The sequence below is a fragment of the Pagrus pagrus genome, assembly GCF_965226575.1.
Source record: "Pagrus pagrus genome assembly, contig: HAP1_SCAFFOLD_425, whole genome shotgun sequence".
In the NCBI taxonomy this organism is placed as follows: domain Eukaryota; kingdom Metazoa; phylum Chordata; class Actinopteri; order Spariformes; family Sparidae; genus Pagrus; species Pagrus pagrus.
The window spans coordinates 19,182-38,492 of record NW_028175040.1 but is presented as its reverse complement, the minus strand read 5'-3'; the positions used below and the strand labels follow the sequence as shown (position 1 = coordinate 38,492).

At 46.5% G+C, this 19,311-nt stretch overlaps 1 protein-coding gene across 1 annotated transcript; it reads left to right on the top strand.

The window, feature by feature from the left end:
* Nucleotides 1-10,099: 10,099 nt before the first annotated feature.
* Nucleotides 10,100-11,206, top strand: LOC311254129 (cyclin-dependent kinase 2-like; the record flags this gene model as incomplete). The annotated part of the gene is made up of 1 exon (XM_084384529.1): nt 10,100-11,206. The coding sequence occupies one exon, from the start codon at nt 10,100-10,102 to the stop codon at nt 11,204-11,206; it is 1,107 nt and encodes a 368-aa protein (XP_084240655.1).
* Between the last annotated feature and the right edge of the window lie 8,105 nt (nt 11,207-19,311).

Sequence of the window (19,311 nt, the reverse complement as noted above, 5' to 3'; positions counted from 1 at the left end):
TCACTACAACTGAGTCGGGTCCGTGTCCCAGCACAGGGATGAGTTTCGTAGAGACCGCAGAGAAGCCAGAATCTAGCTGCAATGCTACAACGTCTTCTACTCTGTATGCGGTGAGAAAAGCGCTACCTCGAGCTACCTCAAGCCACCTCCCTAGATCGTCTACATGCGGTTGCTGTTCCAGGTATAAGATTACATCTCCGCACTGGAGCTGGTGCCAGGGCGATGTGGAGAAACAGGAGACATTGCCGGTGTCTAGCTTGATACAGTCTCCCCTCATTACGCACGCTATGAAGGTTTCTGTGACGGCGGAATCGCATGGCGATCGCATGCTTTTGAAAGCCGACAAGCCCCTCACCTTTACAGAGACTGACGAGAGATCGCCCTTTGCGTTCAGGTTGTGAGTGAGTGCTACGTAGGTCTTCTTAGCTACGTGACAGTATATGGAGCAACTGTTTTCGTATTCCAGCTTGACTCTCCTATCTTTGACGAAGGGCCCGGTTACGTCGTTCAAATCTTCAGATCCAGGGACTCTGGCCACGTACACAGGGTACCCTTCCTCGGTGAATGTTCCCTTTGGATCTCTGACTATTTTTTGGTGCGTATTACCTCTGCCTATCACGTACATCCTCTCGAGAGTGTCCTCCACTAAGGCCCTGTGCACATAGTCCAGAAAGGCAGGCACCTGCGCGCCAGCCCGCTTAAACTTGTCACACAAAGCTGTCCGGGCGTTACAGGCAAAACGCTCCAGTTGATCGGTGGTAGCCTCTCGACTGGAGGATGCGGTGTCTGTCTCTCTGCAATCAACTACATCGGACACTTCGCTCTCAGGAAGGTCCCCGGGTCCGTATCCAAATGAGACGAAGACACTGTCAGTGTCTCCGTAGACGACAGGGCAGCGGTGCTGGTAGAAGGAAGACACGCACTTGTTTACCACGGAAATCTGTCGCCTTCCATGAGCAGATATGAGAGGCCCGCAGGGCTGAGGAGCTGTTCCGTAGAAAGAGTTGGCCAGAACTTTACACTCTCCTTCCTGCATCTTGCAGTACACCCGATCGACCTCGCCGATGTCAGGGTTGTTGAGTTCCCTCCTCACCTCGGCTCGCTGGTTGAGAAAGTACTCGGCCGAGGACGATAATACGGCCGGCGCGCGGACAAAGCCGCGTTGCTCCTGGTCGTACTTGAGAATGAGCGATGCGTATTCAAACCCCTCAGCTTCCCAGTGGTAACACACCCAGCCCGATAGATCATGGGGGAATGTCGCAGGAGGCCACGGGATGGTAGTCTCGGGCGAGATGTTGAGAGCGCACATGATGGACGGGTACATACTTGCAAAGTCAAACGAAAGCTCCAAGCCCATGCCGGGTCCGGAGTAGTGTAGACCCGTGAGAGGGTCGCAGACTGACCCCCCCTTCCACTGATCACCACTGTCTCCATAGTCAAGGTCGAGTGCATGATTCCATCGCATGCGACCGTTGAGTGTCATACCCACGGGTCCTGCTTTGACTCTGAGAGTATCGAGTGTGAACTTTAGCTGAGGGATCTGAACCGAGTGAATACTCTGCACAAAGCCTCCAAAGTTATCCCCTCTTCCGTGTACCACAACGTCTATGTTGAGAGTAGTCCTACACCGATGAAACAGAGCTGAGACGGGGTTGAGGACTTTAGCCAGCCTTGCGCACAGCTGAGAGTCGACCAAGTTGTAGACAAGCACTGCAAAGAGACTCTTCCCCCCTGTGCTGATCATCTCATCCATCTTAGCGTAACTGACGTCGGCCAACTTACAAAGCTTTCTGGTGTCCTTTGGGGGCTTTCTGTGTAGCTTCCTGACTTTAGCAATGACAAAGGGGGCGACGTCGTTCAACTTCATGCTGGTGCAGGCAAACTTGATCTCTCTAGTCCCCGCCATCCTGTACAAATCTATGATGTTCATGCCGCAGCTGTTCATCTTGAAGTGGCCCAGCTTAGCCTTCTCTTTGTTGAACCTGCCGATGTGCGTAGATATCAGTTGAAGTTTGCACTCGGTCAGTGTTCCCTTCAGCAACACCGAGCCTAGGCTCTTGAGCATCTCCTTGTACATATTCAGGTAGCGTACGTTTTCAAACTGGAAGAAGGGCACCATGTCCTTGGACAAGGCCCTGGTTATGAAGAGCCCGTTCCAGGCTTGCAATAACGAGACACATCGTTTTCGGGCAGCACAATCGAGGCCTTTGGCGTAGTTGGATTCAGCGTAGAAATGCACACGCTGCTGGATTACCCTTACGTCAAACTCTGCATTGTACACGTACAGGAGCTCTATACCGTATTCGTACAACAACGCGATCATTCTCTCCACGAGTGTGAATTCACTGGAGCACGGGTAGAATAGAATCCTCGAGGCATCGTCTACACCAACGCTCCTGACCAGTTCGTGGTCGACCTCTGGGTGATGGCCGCGTGTACTGTTATAGAGAACGATCAGCTTTTTCCTGTGGTGGTCGGCCGAGGTTTTGGGTATGTGGGAGTTGAGGATCACGAGAGATACGCAAGTTATCTCGTGCTGCTGACCTGGCATGTCAGGTGCCAGAGCAGGGATGGAGACGTGCTTACTGTGTTTGGGCAGTTGTTTTTTGCCAGCAGTCAGTGCGTGAACCAGCTTATTCCTATACGCGGTCATGTCCGCGACCATGCCCTCGGTGCAGTAGGGGAACTTGTAGGCAAAAGACTTGCATTGTAGAGACGTATCCCGGTACGACTGGTCAAACACAGTCTCGATGTCAAGACATGCTGCCTTGTAGAAATGTGGCATGTGTCTCATGTCAAAGAGCTTAGCCTCAACCTCTGACTTGTCATGATCATATATGAGTTGGGAGACTGAGATGACCTGGTTCAGTTTGTTTGCGGGCATGAAGTACACTCTACCAAACATTACATCTGAGCACAGAGCAGGTGTGTTCCCATCTCGAGAAATGTAATAGCCCCTGTCCGGGCAAAAATCTCCAAAGGTCAGTGCACCCCGTACGGTTTCTATGTACTTTGTGGCCAACGATATGGATTTCAGCGGGAACACCTGAGCGTTTACCTTTCGCTTAATGTCGTCGTGTAGTACGTGACTGTACACTGGCTCGGCAACAAAATGTCTAGACCAAGTTTCCCGTACCTGCTCCCAGGTTTCTTCTTCACCATCCTGATCGCGAATCAGGTCTAGATCATACCCCACAACCGGAGCTATATCGGTAACTTTGAAGTGTACCGAAGTGTAAATGTTGATATCTCGAGCCTGTACCACCAACCCTCTGCACAAGAGGGCCTCTTCCTGCCTATGAAAGATGATAGATTTAATCATCACCCCGACTAGTTGGGGTTCAAGCTCAGGGTTGACAGCTCTGCGCTCGGGGTAGATGTTAGGGAAAAAGTCCACAAAAGGCACTGCTTTGTTCATGATTAAGTCTAAACATCTGAGGTTTGTAGCGTACTTTTATTAAAAAAAAAAATGTCTCCCTCTCCCGCCCCCTCCTCCTCCTCCTTTTTTTGTGGGTCATACAAATACTGATGCGTACTGATGTGTGCATACATACAATCAGGGTAACGTATCACAACCAAACAACCAAGGAGTGAGATTCCAACCAAGCTTGCAAGGGACACACCCAGAAGAGCTCAACTAACTGTTAAACTGAAACTTACGTAGAGTTGAATGTTTCAAGAGCGGACATGGCTGACTTGAACCATGGATAACAACCAAGGCTGTGTGAACAAGTGTGTGAAGCGGTTGTGGTGTCGGTGGTGAAATATCAAACCCTACCACACTCTGCCAATGAAATCGTGATTTAATGTACAATGTCTGAGGGTTAGGAATATGAATCACACAGTGTTCAATTTGTGTTTGTGAGACCAGACGTACACAAGCAGATATAGACATGGCAGCTAGGAAGACTGTTGCTGTGTCCACGGCGTGTGTGTTGCCTCACAGAGAGGCAAATACAGCTGTGGTTACGAGGGTCAAGGTGCCTTCCAACAGGAGAGCATTGTTCTTTGCTGTTCAAACTGACATATTGCACGATAAGGCATGTGATGAGCTATCATTCGGCGCGCTGTCAATAAATGACAGAGCAACCTTTCAATTGCTCCTTTACCTGACTTACTGCTGTAAAGGGGAGCTTCTTCAAGTGACTCTGGAAAACCCAGACTTTTGCAGCATGTCACCTCCTATCAGAGAGGATTTCGCTCACGGGCGCTTGTTTTGTTTCGTCCTAGACATGAACAATGAGGACTCGTGTGAAACAAATACTCAATCGCAATCTACAGCGGGTACAGCATCTGACGACACTGACGAACTGTCCGGTACCCAATTGCTCAGTCTCATGAACATAAGTGTCAACATGGACGTGTTCAGAGGAGATGAAGCTGATGATGACCAGGATGAGGACGACAACGACGACGCCTCGTGTCGAAAGTATTCTGCGGACAGAAACGAAACTCTGGAAGAGGCGTTCAATGCGTTCATGCGACTACAATTGGTAAGGAAAAAGGCATCTTCTCTCAACAACGCTATGATCGCCATGAGAGACAGCAAGGGGGAGCTGAGCTCAATGTTCAACTGGGTCGACATCCGCAGCGATACGCTTAATTCTGACAAGGTGGATCGGAAGAAGGTCAAGGAACTACAGGGCTCCATGTACACACCAGCTTGTCAAACGGGTAGACAGATGGTAATCCTCCCCCCCTCGATAATGAACCTAAACGTCAAGGTTCTGGATGACTCTATAGGAAGGATTACGGACAGTGCAAGTAAAGGAGAGGGCAAAGCGTTGTTCCTCTCGCTCCTCTCTAAACTCACAGGCACACAATGGCTAAAGCACACGGTCGTGCAAACTGCATATGATGCGAACGTGCAAGAGGATGTAAGATTCATAGAGAGAGTGAAAGCTTTCACACGTAACCTCAGCTGTTCGCTGGAAAGCTGCCAGGTGAAGACGAGAGGACTGTTGGTGTTCAGATACTCTCTGGAGAAACTCATTGAGAGGGAGACTCCCGATCTGTTTGTCAGCTCGCTGATACACAGGCACATGCCTATCGCAAAACCACGCATCGACAAGGTCTTGCGTGACATAAGGAGCAAACGCAGAACACAAGCACTGGCGTCTCTGCTGAATAATGGACATTGTTATTGCAAGCGAGTGCGCAACGGTGACACCCGCGGAGCGTGCAACGGCGAGTGTCAGACTGCCTACGCTTGTTTTTACAACACATCCGAGCATCACCCTTTCACCGTGAGCAAAGATGACCACAGTTACTACTTTGCGAATCTGTACCCTCATCTGGGTAAACTGGAACGCTTGAGTGCAGAAATGAAAGTCAAGTACAGAGGACGCAGGCAGTTTGAGAGCATAGCAGATATGGTCTTCAACATCCTGGTCAGACACAGGTTCAGCGAGACCGATTCGTTATATGAAGGTTTGAGTGACTTGATAGACAACGACATGAGCAACTCGAGCTTATCTCTCGGCGAGAGCCTTGCCGAGATCCACGAGTTGTTGTACCTGGCGCCGTGTAGTCACGAAGACCACTCGGAAGAGCCCAGCGCTCTGGATCCGGTGAAAGTGTACGACCACGCATTGGTGCGCTACTTGTTCTGCGACAGCTTGCAAGTGGGCAGGCTGTTTCAGGCGTCGACGACGTTCAATTACATTATCGCCAACACCGCACCGAGGTACACGATCGAACGGATCATGCTTTTCAACATTACTGGTCCCGGGGAAGGTAAGACCTACGCAAACAATGTGCTGAACTATCAGTTCAGGAGGATAAGAGGTTGCATAGAGACACTGACATCTTTCACCCCGCAAGCTTTCAAGTACAAACAGAAGAGGAACGCCTGTGTGGTCATGATAGACGATGCGCACATAACCCACGAGAAGAACATAAAAGCTGTAGACAGAGAGTCCAATGTGATCCCCAACACGTTCAAGAACCTCCTGGATACAAGCGTACTGGAGAGCGACGTGGTGACCAGAGACGCGAGCAGCGGCAAGGTCGACACCGTCAAGTATCAGGCCGTGCACAACTGCGGCTTCGTATGGAACACCAACACAATGGGGTTCGTGAGCAACGCCTGGGCCGATCGTTGTCTGATCATGGAGTCTGAGTTCCCCAAGTGCATGACACGCACGCGTAGCACTAAGCAGATACAAGACACGGTGGAGAAACGCAAGATGGAGCGCATAGCTGCAGTGTGCCTTTACAGACAGAACCTAATCCAGTCAGCTACAATGATCGGCGAGTCTGAGATCATGCAGTTCAGCTCGAGGTTCGACGTCGCGAGAGATGCCTGCGTGGCCGCCCTATACGCAAGTCACATCGTGTGTACCGGAGTAATCAGTCGTAGGGTTTCATTCTGCATCAACCAGCTCGTCTTTGCCGAGGCCATGAAACTAGCGTGTCACTTTGTGTTTGACATATGGATCCCTCCGTGGACCGAAATTCCAGACGAGAAGGATTACCCCGAGTTGAGGGCTTACATGAAACGACTGAACGAGTGCAGACTCGAAGCTTTAAACGAGCTGTCCTTCGGACAGGTCTGCCTGGAGACCAACTCTGTCTACAAGCTGTGCGTCGCGGCCTGTCTACCGGACATATGTCCCCGTGCGGTGGATATACAGGGCCACTTCGCCTGCAAGGTACTAGGGTATATCTTAACCCAGATCCACGAGCAGCACCTGTCGACCAGCTTGAAAAATGAACACTTGTGCATCGCAGGTATAGATGACATGTTTTTCTCAGAGAAGGACATCGAGTGCGGCAGTGATGCGGCGCATGAAATGATCATGCTGTGCTCGACGTGCAAGGTGCCGGTTCGCGAGTGGAACCCTGCGGTAATGAAAAATTACAAGCTGTGCACGTACAGATATGCAACCAACAAAACCTCGCACACGAGGAAAGGACACTCTAATCCTCAAAAGAAAGTGGGCTCTATCACGGTCCCACTCGAAGCCGTGTACGATATGCTGGCCCTATACGCTCCGGGTTCTCACTCAGAGTTTTGGACTCAGTTGGGCGCGAAGATGGTCGACGCCTATGATAAAGGAGACTTAGATGGTGGCAATGCCTTTGGTCAGTGTTCGGGAATTGACGATGAGCCTCCTAGGCTGATGTTCACCTTGGACTTCAACAAGGACCCAGTGTGCTCTGTAATACTGGAAGCAACAGCTGCAATTGAGCCCCTGAACGAACTCACATTCACCAAGTGTGCGCTGGGAGGGGAGATCTTCCAGTGCTCTGCGCCTTTGTATTACGGGGGCGTTATCAGAAGGGCGATGCGTCAGAATGCTCCTAAGGGGGCTTGCAACAAAAGGCATTTGAGAGAGTCTAGACTGGGTCCAAGAGGTACCTTCCACGGGCCCAGACTGAGCGTGTACTCAGTCGAGTACTCTGGCGTACCCGTGAAAAATGTGAGCTCGTTTTGTACTACGCGCACTGTCTATCATCAGGACAAGATAGCCTTGAATGTCAACCGCGATAATCGGGGACACCTGGTCGAACTAGAGGAAGATTGGGAGTGGAAGGATGCAGTTGATGTGTTTGACAGCATTCACGGCACTGACGTGTTCTCAGTCGATATGTTGAAACGGGACTATGCTGCTACAATGGTGGTCGTAAAGGGAGAGGTCATGACAGCTAGGACTCGAAAGTCGTCGAAACTCAGTGTCATGCTGAAAGGTCTGAGTGAATCGAATGGACAAGCAGCACTAGCCATGCGAAAGGGTCTCACGCCTTGTGACACTCAAGATGCAACTCAAAGGCGACAACCTGCAAGAAAGTCACCCAGCCGGGCGCGTAAAAGGAGTGAAGCACAGCAATCCAGAGACTCCCTAGACGCACTGAGTGTGAAGAGGAGAAAATGCACCAACGAGGATGTAGAAAATTGACATGTGAACCACGTGACGTTTCATACATACATACATACATACATATACACACTCACAAAGAATACTCAAAGATGAAACACTATTATTGAAAGAATGACAACCTGTGTCGCCTTCTTCTGTCAAACACGACAATAAAAAAAACCTAAAACACCTAACACTGTGTCATTGACTTATTGGTTTCTGAATCCTATCTATGAAAAAGTGATATCTTCAGTCAGAACCTTGCTGACTCCACAGGAGCAAATGACGCTGTGCACCTGCATGTATGACAGTATTATCTGGATAATAAAAAACCCAAACGCCTTTGAACAACACTGAGTCATTAGGTACCCCATATCAATGCTGTTTTATTATGTTTTGTTCAGGTTTTTTTTTTTTGTGTGTGCTTAGGATCCTCCGCCGATGATCAACATGTTCTTTGAAACCTGTATATATTTTGACAAAACCCTGAGGGTTTCAATCACTCGAACTATGTTTTATTGTAACAATAAACGTGATTCTGTACACCCTGGGAGTGTGTGATCTTGTGTGATATACAATGAAATATATATATATATATATATATATATATATATATATAATGAAAACCAATGGACAATAGTGACAATAGCGATGGGTTTATTTCACAGTTAAAACAACACTTTGCTTAGCACGTTCTCCCTCAGTCAGGTCCGTTGCAGTGGTAGTCCTTGACAGTCCTCGTCACTCTTTGGTTATGTTGTGGATTGTTCACAGGTGGAACTGGTCCACTGTGACCCTGCGCGTTTACATTTTGGTGTATCAATCCTTTGGGAAACAGGTGTCAAAGTCTTGCGGAGCCTCATGACAATAAACAAAGTGGGACTAGTGATGCAGTACATGTTTCCTATGGCCGTGCAGACATTAAGCACCACGTATCTAATCTCCTCATATTCGACGTCCCTATATTTGACACGTTGTCGGTAATATATGGCACTTACGATCCAGGGTATCCAGCAGCATATGAACAACGTAACTGTGAGGAAGGGCAGCACTTGAGCTCTTCTCAGATTCGCACCAAAGGAATTGCGGTTTAAGTGCTTTCTCACAGTGTACACTATCATACCGTTGCAGTAAACGAGCACAAGTATGGGTATGAAGAAACACATGGTTGTCCTGGTCCAGAAGGTGGCAAGCTGGTAACGATGAGGCATATCATTGAAACACATCACGTTGTCCTTGGATACGGGACGAACGGTGTAATAGCATATGTCCACAAGAGCAGAGAGTGTAGGCACACAGGCGCACAGTCGACACACAAGCCTCCTCCTGTCAGAACTGTGTCTCTTCGGGACCAGGCCCTTGAGTGTTGACCTGTTGTTCACCACCTTCATGTATCTTTCGATGTTGATGTAGGCCATGAGAAATATGCCGTACTGGAAACTGAACTGTGGGGACACAAAAAAACAAAAACAAAACAAATCTCTTTAGATGAGCTGAAAGGCAGGCGTGTGTTTGAGTATGTGTTTACGGTATTTTAGAGTGGTAGTACTCACTGTCATCACTCCTGTCATCAGTTTGCACACCAGGTAGCCAAACACCCAGCCCTTCACGAGAATCATCTGAGTGACCCACACAGGCAAAGTCAGCAAAGTGGCCATGTTACAGACTCCCAGATGTGAAAAGAACACGTCGAGATCACGGACACGCCTAGCTGAGTCCTTACGAGAGATCATGATTATCATGTACATGTTGACAACCAAGCCTGTGATCATAACGAGTCCATGAAGAAGAGGGATGTAAAAGGTGCGGCTGTATTCGTAGAGATAGTGATGCGAACCTGACGGGTAGTTCGTACTAGTGAAGAGCGTAGAATTGTTGAATGTAGCATTTTCAAATGTTACATGGGTGGTGGAGAGTTGTTCCATACCGATCTGCGTGGTGACACAGGCTGCTGACAACCTTTGCAGCAACAACACAGAGACTTTAAGTACGCTCTGTGTGTGTCCCCAGCTTCCCAACCGCTGTAGTTGGGTCCAATACAGGGATTAGTCCGACCATCGAGGTTTTGGTCCAACTGCTATAGTCGTTTCCAATACAGGGAAAAGGTCTGGTCATCGAACCAAACCACTGCAGTATATAATACCATCATATTGACAGGGTATCTAATCCTTCAAACACTTTGGGGTTTGTTTGTTTTTGTTTTTTTTTTTGCGTCAGCAACAGTCTCACTTTCAGAAATGGAGAATTACCAGAAAGGCTCCATTATTGGCCGAGGCGCATACGGAACTGTGTACAAAGTCACGTGTCTGAAGACTGGAAAGGCGTTTGCTCTGAAATGTCACAACTCCCCTGTGGTAGAGGATGAAGACATTGTAGAGAACGATTCAACAATTGGTGTAGAGGATGCGACCGTGAGAGAACTCTCCTGTCTCAGTGCACCGAGGGGTCACAACCCCCCTGTGGTAGAGGATGAAGACATTGTAGAGAACGATTCAACAATTGGCGTAGAGGATGCGACCGTGAGAGAACTCTCCTGTCTCAGTGCACTGAGGGGTCACCCCAATGTGATTCAGATACACGATCTTTTCATTGACGGTGAGAATATCGCCATGCTCATGCCCTACGTTCCCTACACCTTGACAGTGATTCACAATGGACATGGTCTGAAAGTCTACTACGACCTTGGTAAAGCAGTACAGGTGATTCCGTTGAGTTTTGTGGCTCACTTTTCCGTTCAGGTGGCCAATGCCCTGTCTTACATGCACGGGCGTAATATAATACACAGGGACTTGACACCTCGTAATGTGCTGCTGACAGAAGATCTGACCGTTAAGGTGGCAGACATGGGCCTCTCGAGACAATCCTCCAAACGGATGAGTCCAAATGTGGTAACGGAGCCCTACAGAGCCCCAGAACTGTTTGGTGACGCCCCAGACACCAGTCGGAAAGATTACACTTGTGCCATAGACATGTGGAGTCTGGGGGTGATGATAGCAGATGCGATGGAAGGAAAGGTTGTCTTCGCGGAGCGTGATAATGACAGTGGAACTGTGTCCACGTACGACATCATTGTAAAGACTTTGTGTCCAAGAAACCATGTTAGTGCACCAGTCACTTCCTGGGACATTGACGATGTAATGCCCAACGTGATGGAGTGTACTCTAGTGAGAAGAATCGTCCTTCAATTACTGACTTTCCGTGAGAATGAGAGACTCCTGGCCCATGAGCTGCTGCAAGACCAAGAATGGGTGCAGGCTGCTCATATGACCGAGGAAGACAAAAATATGGTCATACACCAGATTCAGCAACAACAACGACGACGACAAGCGAGCAAGCGATTCTAGTCAAACAACACCAGGACTGCATAGAAATGGTTCATTGTATTCACATTTATTTTGTACATTATTCATTGTACAATGATGCATGTATGTTTACAATACCAACAAAAATAAACATTGTATATCCTCACAATAACTGTGGTATATCTGCTTGCAGGACAGGCTGTCTGCTATTCAAACACGATTGTATGAATCAGCATCGTCATTGCAATGACTATCATGACACTGTAGGGTTTGAAAGTATTCCCAGTAGACCTCCACGATTTTTCAAGTTCGTCCATCATCCTCACGATGTCTTGTATATCTAGAGAGAGAGAGAGAGAGAGAGAGAGAGAGAGAGAGAGAGATGTGATTGTAATAAAAAGCTACATAGTATCATGATGAAACTGACCAAAAAACGCACAACGTACCTTCACTCACGTTGACCAGGCCTGCGCCCGTTTCGACACTATCCAGCTCCTTGAGATCCGGTACTCTAATGGGTTGTCTGGTTGTCGTTGTAGTTGTCGTTGTAGTTGTCGTTGTAGTTGCTGCGGCAGTAGGAAGTGTGGATGTAGCAACTTGAACATCTGAGCAGCTTGCGTTGACCTCTCCGTGTCTCTGATACATGTAATACTGCCAGGACGATGCATCAGCTCCAATTCCAATTCCAGATCCACGAAATGTTGTCCCGTTGTCAACCAGGAAACAGCAGGAACCCAGACTTTGTTCTTTGCTCATAGTGTCATTCCACACTTCGTTTAAACTCCACATTTGCTTATTGTGGTATTGTGCTAGCCTAGAGATTCGAATGACACCCTGGAGCGGGGCAATGACTGCAGCCTTCGTCCCTGTGTCAACCTTGGCAGTGTAGTAAAACATACCACACGTATCACTGTTTACTCTCAAATAGAAAGTCTCCTTTCCAATCCTGTACATGCCTTCGTCTGTACACGTGAGAAAGCGAATGTTGACTTGGTAGCCCAGAGAGTTCATCGTCAGCTCGTATATCTGGTAAATAGCGAACATGGGTTCTCGGTCTTTCTGGAAAAACTGATTAGGACTCTGCAAGTACCCCGGCAGCGTGACAGTGCTACCCACTGTACCAACTATGGTGACCGGTTCAAGTCTTTTCTCCGTGAGACCTTTCGTAACTACGGTGACCGGTTCAATTCTTTCTTTCGTGAGACCTTTCATCCTTGTCAGGGTACAACAATCAACTGTCGCAGCAATGCACAGTAGAGTCATTGTGATAGGAATGTACATCCTCATAGCGCTTGGGTTTACACACTGTGAACCAATTCTGAGTCTCCTCGCAGTGAGTGTTACTTCAGGAGCAGTAGCGCCCTTGTATGTGTGCTGAACCCAGTTTCGTCACCACCCAGCCATGCAAAAATGGCCGATTTGTACAACTGCATAAGCTTGGTCCAACTGCATAAGCTTGGTCCAACTGCATAGGTTTGGTCCAACTGCATAGGTTTGGTCCAACTGATAGGTCTGTTGGTTAACCGTTTTACATGGTCATGAACATGTGTTCGGAGGATAGTTCTAGATGAGTCACTCACTTTTCACGGGATTTTAAGATTTTAACATGTGTATGTAAGTCGAACCAAACAGGGTTTCACATGTCACTCAACCACTGCTGTGTCAATCACAAGATGTTAGTATTCTAAGCAACACATTACACTAATCCCTAAATGCTTTACATTATACACAGTATTCAAATATATATGTTAACAATGTCTTTAGTTTGGTCAGCACAAACTCACTTTTGAGTGAATGATATTCGTGGACTACGTCAAAAATGCCACACGACCCTATAGTGTACTCGCAGTAGGGATTTCTCGGAAAGTCCTCATTAGTCCCTCTTAGATTGAGACGGTAGACATAATGAGCCATCTCGATGTACGTGATATGATCATCCTTGTACAGGAGATACCTGTCTAATCCATTACCTCCCTTCTGAAGAGTTCCCAGGAGATAAACCTGTTTCGAGTCTTTTAATGTCACTGGTATGTAACCATCCAGAGAAGTGTGAGCGACCCGTAGATGTTCAGGGAGCGATGATGTGATCCACTTGTCCGTAAAAGTAGGATTGCAAAAAGATTCTCCGTTCACCATGTACACATTACGGAAACAGTTGAGAAAATGGACTATCACCTCAGGCCTAGCCCCCGTGATCTCGATCAATTGTCTGGGTATGATACTGGAAGACACAAAGAGTACGCTGCGTTGGTTGCACGGGGATGACAGTAGAAGAGGCTTCAGTTTGTCAGTTATGTGCTGTGTGTAGCCATTGACGAGTTGCTCTTGTTCCAAAGGAGTTGTGTACTGTCCTCCGGGTGAGAGGTCTGTGTCTATGTCTGTGTCTGTGTCCGTGTCTGTGTCTTCGTCTAGGTCTAATACTGCACTGTAGCTAAAGTGTTCATTCACCACAGTTGCATTTATAAAAAGGTTATACGCACAAATCTCCTGTTTGCCCCCTCTAATGACAACATAATCCACATACACGTTGTTGTGATAAACCCCTCTTGAATTTGCCATTAGGGTGCTTGAGTCATATTGAGTTGCAGCCTCAGTTGTATCCATGTCCTATCGCTTTTATGATGCCTGAATCTGAATAAATTGGAACCCCCATTGGATGTATCAATGTGTATGTGACAAATCAATGCTACAGTGAACCATCAAGTCGCAAAACTTCTAGAGGGTTACATCTCTGTCAGGGTGGCTTTAGCGTACCTCAACTACAAACAAGAGTCACTACACACACACACACACACACACACACACACACACACACACACACACACACACAGAGAGAGTCAGGTTAACACATTCTTTTATTCATCTTCATACACAGTCACAGGTTTTCTTGTAGCATCGCTGCAAAGGTGTGGTAAACTACATAATAAACAACAGTCTTCATGGGATTCCAGATCGTAGACATGTCCTGAGGGTCCCCTTCTGTCAAGACACACTTGAGAGCCTCAGAACAGTTGTCGTTCACTTCAATGTTGGTGTGATACGTTAAACTGTGATCCAAGGTCAAAGTCATTGCCAAATCAAAGTCTCCGTTGTCCATTTCTCTTGGGCCCAAGAACTCCGATATGAACGGGTTCGGAGGCTCTTTCACAATAGCTTTCGCCTTCTCCAGATAATGTACAGATGGTGCCTGTACTTTGTGAATAAGACATTGGAAGCTGTGTTCTCTCCCTGGGCATTTGTGTATCTCAAACAGGGTTTGATCAACTCTCGGAAAGCCTTCGCAGGTCACGGTAATCTTGTATCTGCGGATGTCTGTAAGTCTCACGGTGCACGCAAGTTGAAACCCAGGACATGTCCAGCCCATTCCAGTCAGGTTGACTAGAAGCTCACGTGTGTCCTTTTCAAGTCTTGTAGCTTCAGCAGCACACAGTCCTGTGAAGTCATCCTGCTGTTTTTTAACCAAGATGTTAGACATGGTGGACGTGTCGGGTTAGGTCGTCTCATAGGAGTGTCAACATGTGCGATTTGGAACTATTTTTATTATTGTTAATATGTCGTGATATATAAAAGGTTTCAATGTAAGCAACCAGACGACAATCAGGCTGTCATAGGCCTTCTCAAAATCTTCATCTATCTGTTCCAACAAGTCACCAGGATTGGTATCTAGAATCAGATACACTCTTCCAAGAGTCGGAGGGGTCAGCGTCGACACCGGTATCCTGGGCGCAAAGCGCTTTAATTGTCTCTGCACACAGCCGACGATGGCTCTTATGCTCACATGTGACACAATAACTGACCTCGCTATCCACCTGCGTACAATCTTGCATGGTAGATGTAAGGCAAATGATGGATATAGACAGTCAAGGGTGTCTATATAGCCAGGGAGGCAAAGATGGAGGGATGTTTGTGAAGGTTGACAATATGAGCTATGGTTGGAAGAATTGCTCCATGGTCACGTTCTTGACAAATACGAGTCCTGTTGGTGACACAACAGAAATATAAATCACATCATCACAAAAAAAAACGAGTCCAACAACACGTTCATATATACAATCTCCAACAAAGTTCCACTTTGTGTTTATTTTCACAATGTTATCATATACACTTACAAACACAAAGGTGTACATTTGACAAGTGTGAATAAAAGCGTGCAGACATGAAGAGATATCAAAAACATGGTTTGTCAATATTACATAATCTCTGTGTGTACATTTCATAGGGAGGGGTGTTAGAACAACACCCACGGTTAGATACATTTCCAGTGTTTCACATATCAATATAGAAAACCGTTATCCCTTTTGTTGAGGACACATTTACTGTATATATTGGTTGTACAAAACCTACAACTACTCCTACAGCCACTTGACCATGACCACAGGTCATATCTAAATGAAACTATAAACCGCTGTGTTGGTACATATCTGTGCAGATCCATAACTGTCCTCGTCGTAGTCCCTAAACTCACCAACGATGTCAATACAATGCTGGTCTACACTGTCACCGTCAAACTCTTCACCATGAGGGCAAGTGAATATAGTCTTGGCAAGCTTGCGATTGAATGTGTAGTCTGTATCATGGATGACCAGACGTTTTACGTATTTAGGGGTGACACTTACCATCCCACTCTTCGAAGCTAGCACAGTTATCACGTCAACCACACTAGAACCGTCGGAGGGTTTACAATCTAAGACTATAGCCAGGGACCGGTCTGTTGGTGTCGCGTACTGAACTTTAAACCACCGAGACAGATAAACCACCATCTCTCTAAACTCCAAGCCTGTGGTAATGTTTTTCAAATCTTTATGGACAAGTGGAAATACCTCAGTCTGCCCTGCTGATGACACAGCCGAACACCACATAGCCAAGATGATCTGTCTTTTCAACACAAAACAGCTCCAGTGAAATCGGTATGAACCAAGGGATACGTTGAACAATTTAGGCAAGTAGTCATCAGGACCAATCATCTTTTCCGTGTTGGGCAGCGGACAGGTTCCCACCAGAATGTGATCCCAGAAACCCGGAACGTGAGGGATGCAGACATATCTGTAGGCCGTCTCTTCTGGCATTCGTGCGTTTGCCCAATACGTGAAGGACATCTCATCTCTCGCGGTGATGAGGTGGCTGAACACTGCATGGAGAAGCAACAACAGTTTCAATTGCCAAGTTGATAGATGAATAATGTATAGCTTGGAAAATAGAATAAAAATTACACGTACCGCTTTGCAGACTCTCAAGAGAAGGCCCAACGTTGGTGTCCAAGATACTCCGAGCGAATCTGCTGACATTGTCATCTGTCCTGAAACGGTCGGTTGGATCACGTTCGAGCTCCCACACTCCTATGTTCGCCATATCAGGATAATTAGCAAACCTGCTGACTGTGGTGTTGATGGTGCCGCGTTGAGACACTACACTGTGTACCTTGCATCCTCTGTGCGCGTGGTAACATATTGTGCAGATTACACAACCACATACACATTGGATGGGTTTGTTGAACTGAATCAAGAATTCTTGACAGATAACCGCTCTGTTGAAGGTTGTCTTACAGGTGGCACACAAGAGCGACTGCTTTATCAGAGCCAGCAGAGTATCGCTGAACGTGATGTTTTCACCATGGCTCTCCAAGCTGTGCCGTGGAGTGAGAGTGTGGGGGGCTTCTGGGTGTGTTACAGCTACTACAGCTTCGGTTGGGAATTGGAATATTGAATGCTGTAGTACAGGTGTAACTGGCTGGAAGATGTCGCAACTTACACCCTGACACTGCTGAGGCTGTGGTGGTGGTGGTGGTGGTGGTGGTGGTAGTTGTGGTTGCAGGAATACCAGTTGCTGAGATTGTAGAGGGTCACGGTGATGTATTGGTAGCTGCTGCTGCTGGGGTGTCAGAGGTAATTGGTGCTGTGTTTCAGCAGGCACTTGCTGGTGGGACGTTAGATGTCGAGGTGTTGAAGGTACTTGTGGGTGATGGTCTTCTACTCGAAAAGTTCGGGTCGAGGAGTCTTGTGACACGTCTTGTGACGCGTACTCACAGGTCTGCTCTGCAGGAAACAGGTTAACGTAGCCAGACGCAGACACGTCTCCATAATCGTATATCGATTTAGGCTGGCATATAGGGACTGTCGTGGGAATAGTGAACACGCTTGCAGCATGCGTGTCTGAACTGGACTGGAAATTCCATAGTCTCTCATTGCACTCACTTACATCGATGAAACTCTCCTGGTGAGTGTCTCTGTTACTGTAAGATAAAAAAGGAAGGAACATTGTCAGTAAAGCACCACAAGGTATAGCTTCTACCAGTATAATTAGAAACACAATGATGATGATGATGATGATGATATACACATACCACTCTGGCAAAGATGCAAGACTTGTGGATGCAATCACAGGTTCAGCATATCCAGGTGTATCGTTACACATTTCACACACCGGTGCAGCTTGGGACTCTGGCTCAGGTGTACGTTGGGACATGGTATTACACTCCTCAGTTTCAGCAGGGGCACCCTCCTTCTCGTCACACTGGGACTCAAGTAGTTTAACACAGGCAGCGCTGGTCTCAGCATAGTCAGCCTCCACCTCACTATACTGGGACACGAGCTCAGTTGATGCAACAATGGTCACAGACGCAATGTCTGTTGTTGAGACATCCCTTGACTCTTGTTTAGCACAGGCAGCGCTGGTCTCGGCAGAGGCCTCATCTGTGTTACACCGGGTGAACTTCCTTTCAGCTGGCACTGTACACACTTCATGGTCGGCGGAGGTTCTGTTGTCTCCAGCTGCACTCTTTGAGCTACTGCGTCTGATTATGAATGAATGAATGAATGAATGAATGAATTAATTAATGTTATTTCGAACATGTATATAAAGAAATAAATGTATGTAGCTATTTGTACATACAAAAGAAAGAAAGAAAATAAGAAATTAAAAAAGTAAAATAAAATACAGAGCAGGTCGCTCTTTGATGAAACTGCAGCAGTGCATACAGGAGAAAGACTGAAACTAAAGTATCGATCTCATTCCACTCAAGGAGTGGGAGAAGTACAACACTTTTTAAAAAATAAATAAAAATTCCCACCCCTTTTTAACTACTCTTCAGTTTGTAGCCACACGAATAAACTAACTACATAATACACCTATATGAATATATACCATATATACCCTTCATGAATATCCATATAAATATATAATCACAATAATATATACTACATACCCATCTTTGTAAATCCTTATCTTTGGGGCAGAGGCCTCATCTGGCTTGTACCTGGACTTCTTCTCAGCTGGGACTTTAGACACGTCGTAGTCAGCGGAGCCTCTGTTGTCTCCAGCTGCAGTCTTTGAGCCACTGCGTCTGATTATGAATGAATGAATGAATGAATGAATGAATGAATTTTATTTCGAACATGTATATAAAGAAATAAATGTATGTAGCTATTTGTACATACAAAAGAAAGAAAGAAAATAAGAAATTAAAAAAGTAAAAATAAAAAACAGAGCTAAGACATTACAAAACACTGCACATAGTGGTGGGCGATACTGCATGATTTGGTATCGATCCGATACCAAGTAAATACAGGGCCAGTATCGCCGATACCCATACCGACACCGATACTTTTTAAATTATTAAGTTGGATGCATCATCAAATTGCTAAATCTGAATGAATTTTCATGACTTTTTAGTGTTTTTGGATTATTAATTAGTTAAAACCCAGGACAGACTGTGGGTAAAGTTTATAGGTCAATAGAAAATACATTATCATAACAAAAGTTTTTGTTCAGAAACAATAGAACAGTAACAAAAACAATTTTTCCCCATAAAGTGTCATGTCTGGATTTGTTTCTTAAATAAACAAAGTGCACAAAATGATCTACTACCCTTTTAGAGAACGGTAGTAGATAATTATCTTTTCTTTTTTGTTTTCGTCCGCATGATTTTTTATATGCTTGTATGAATTTGTGAGGGTCACTATCTTAAAGCCTATTTGCAGATCATGCCCTCCTCCTGCTCTGTGTGTGTGTGTGTGTGTGTGTGTGTGTGTGTGTGTGTGTGTGTGTGTGTGCTGCTGGCTGCTTGCGTGTTTGCCTGAGTCACGTGACGGTACATCATCAAATCACAAGAGGGGGGAGGTGGAGCAAAGTGTGCCTGCTGTGAGGACTGA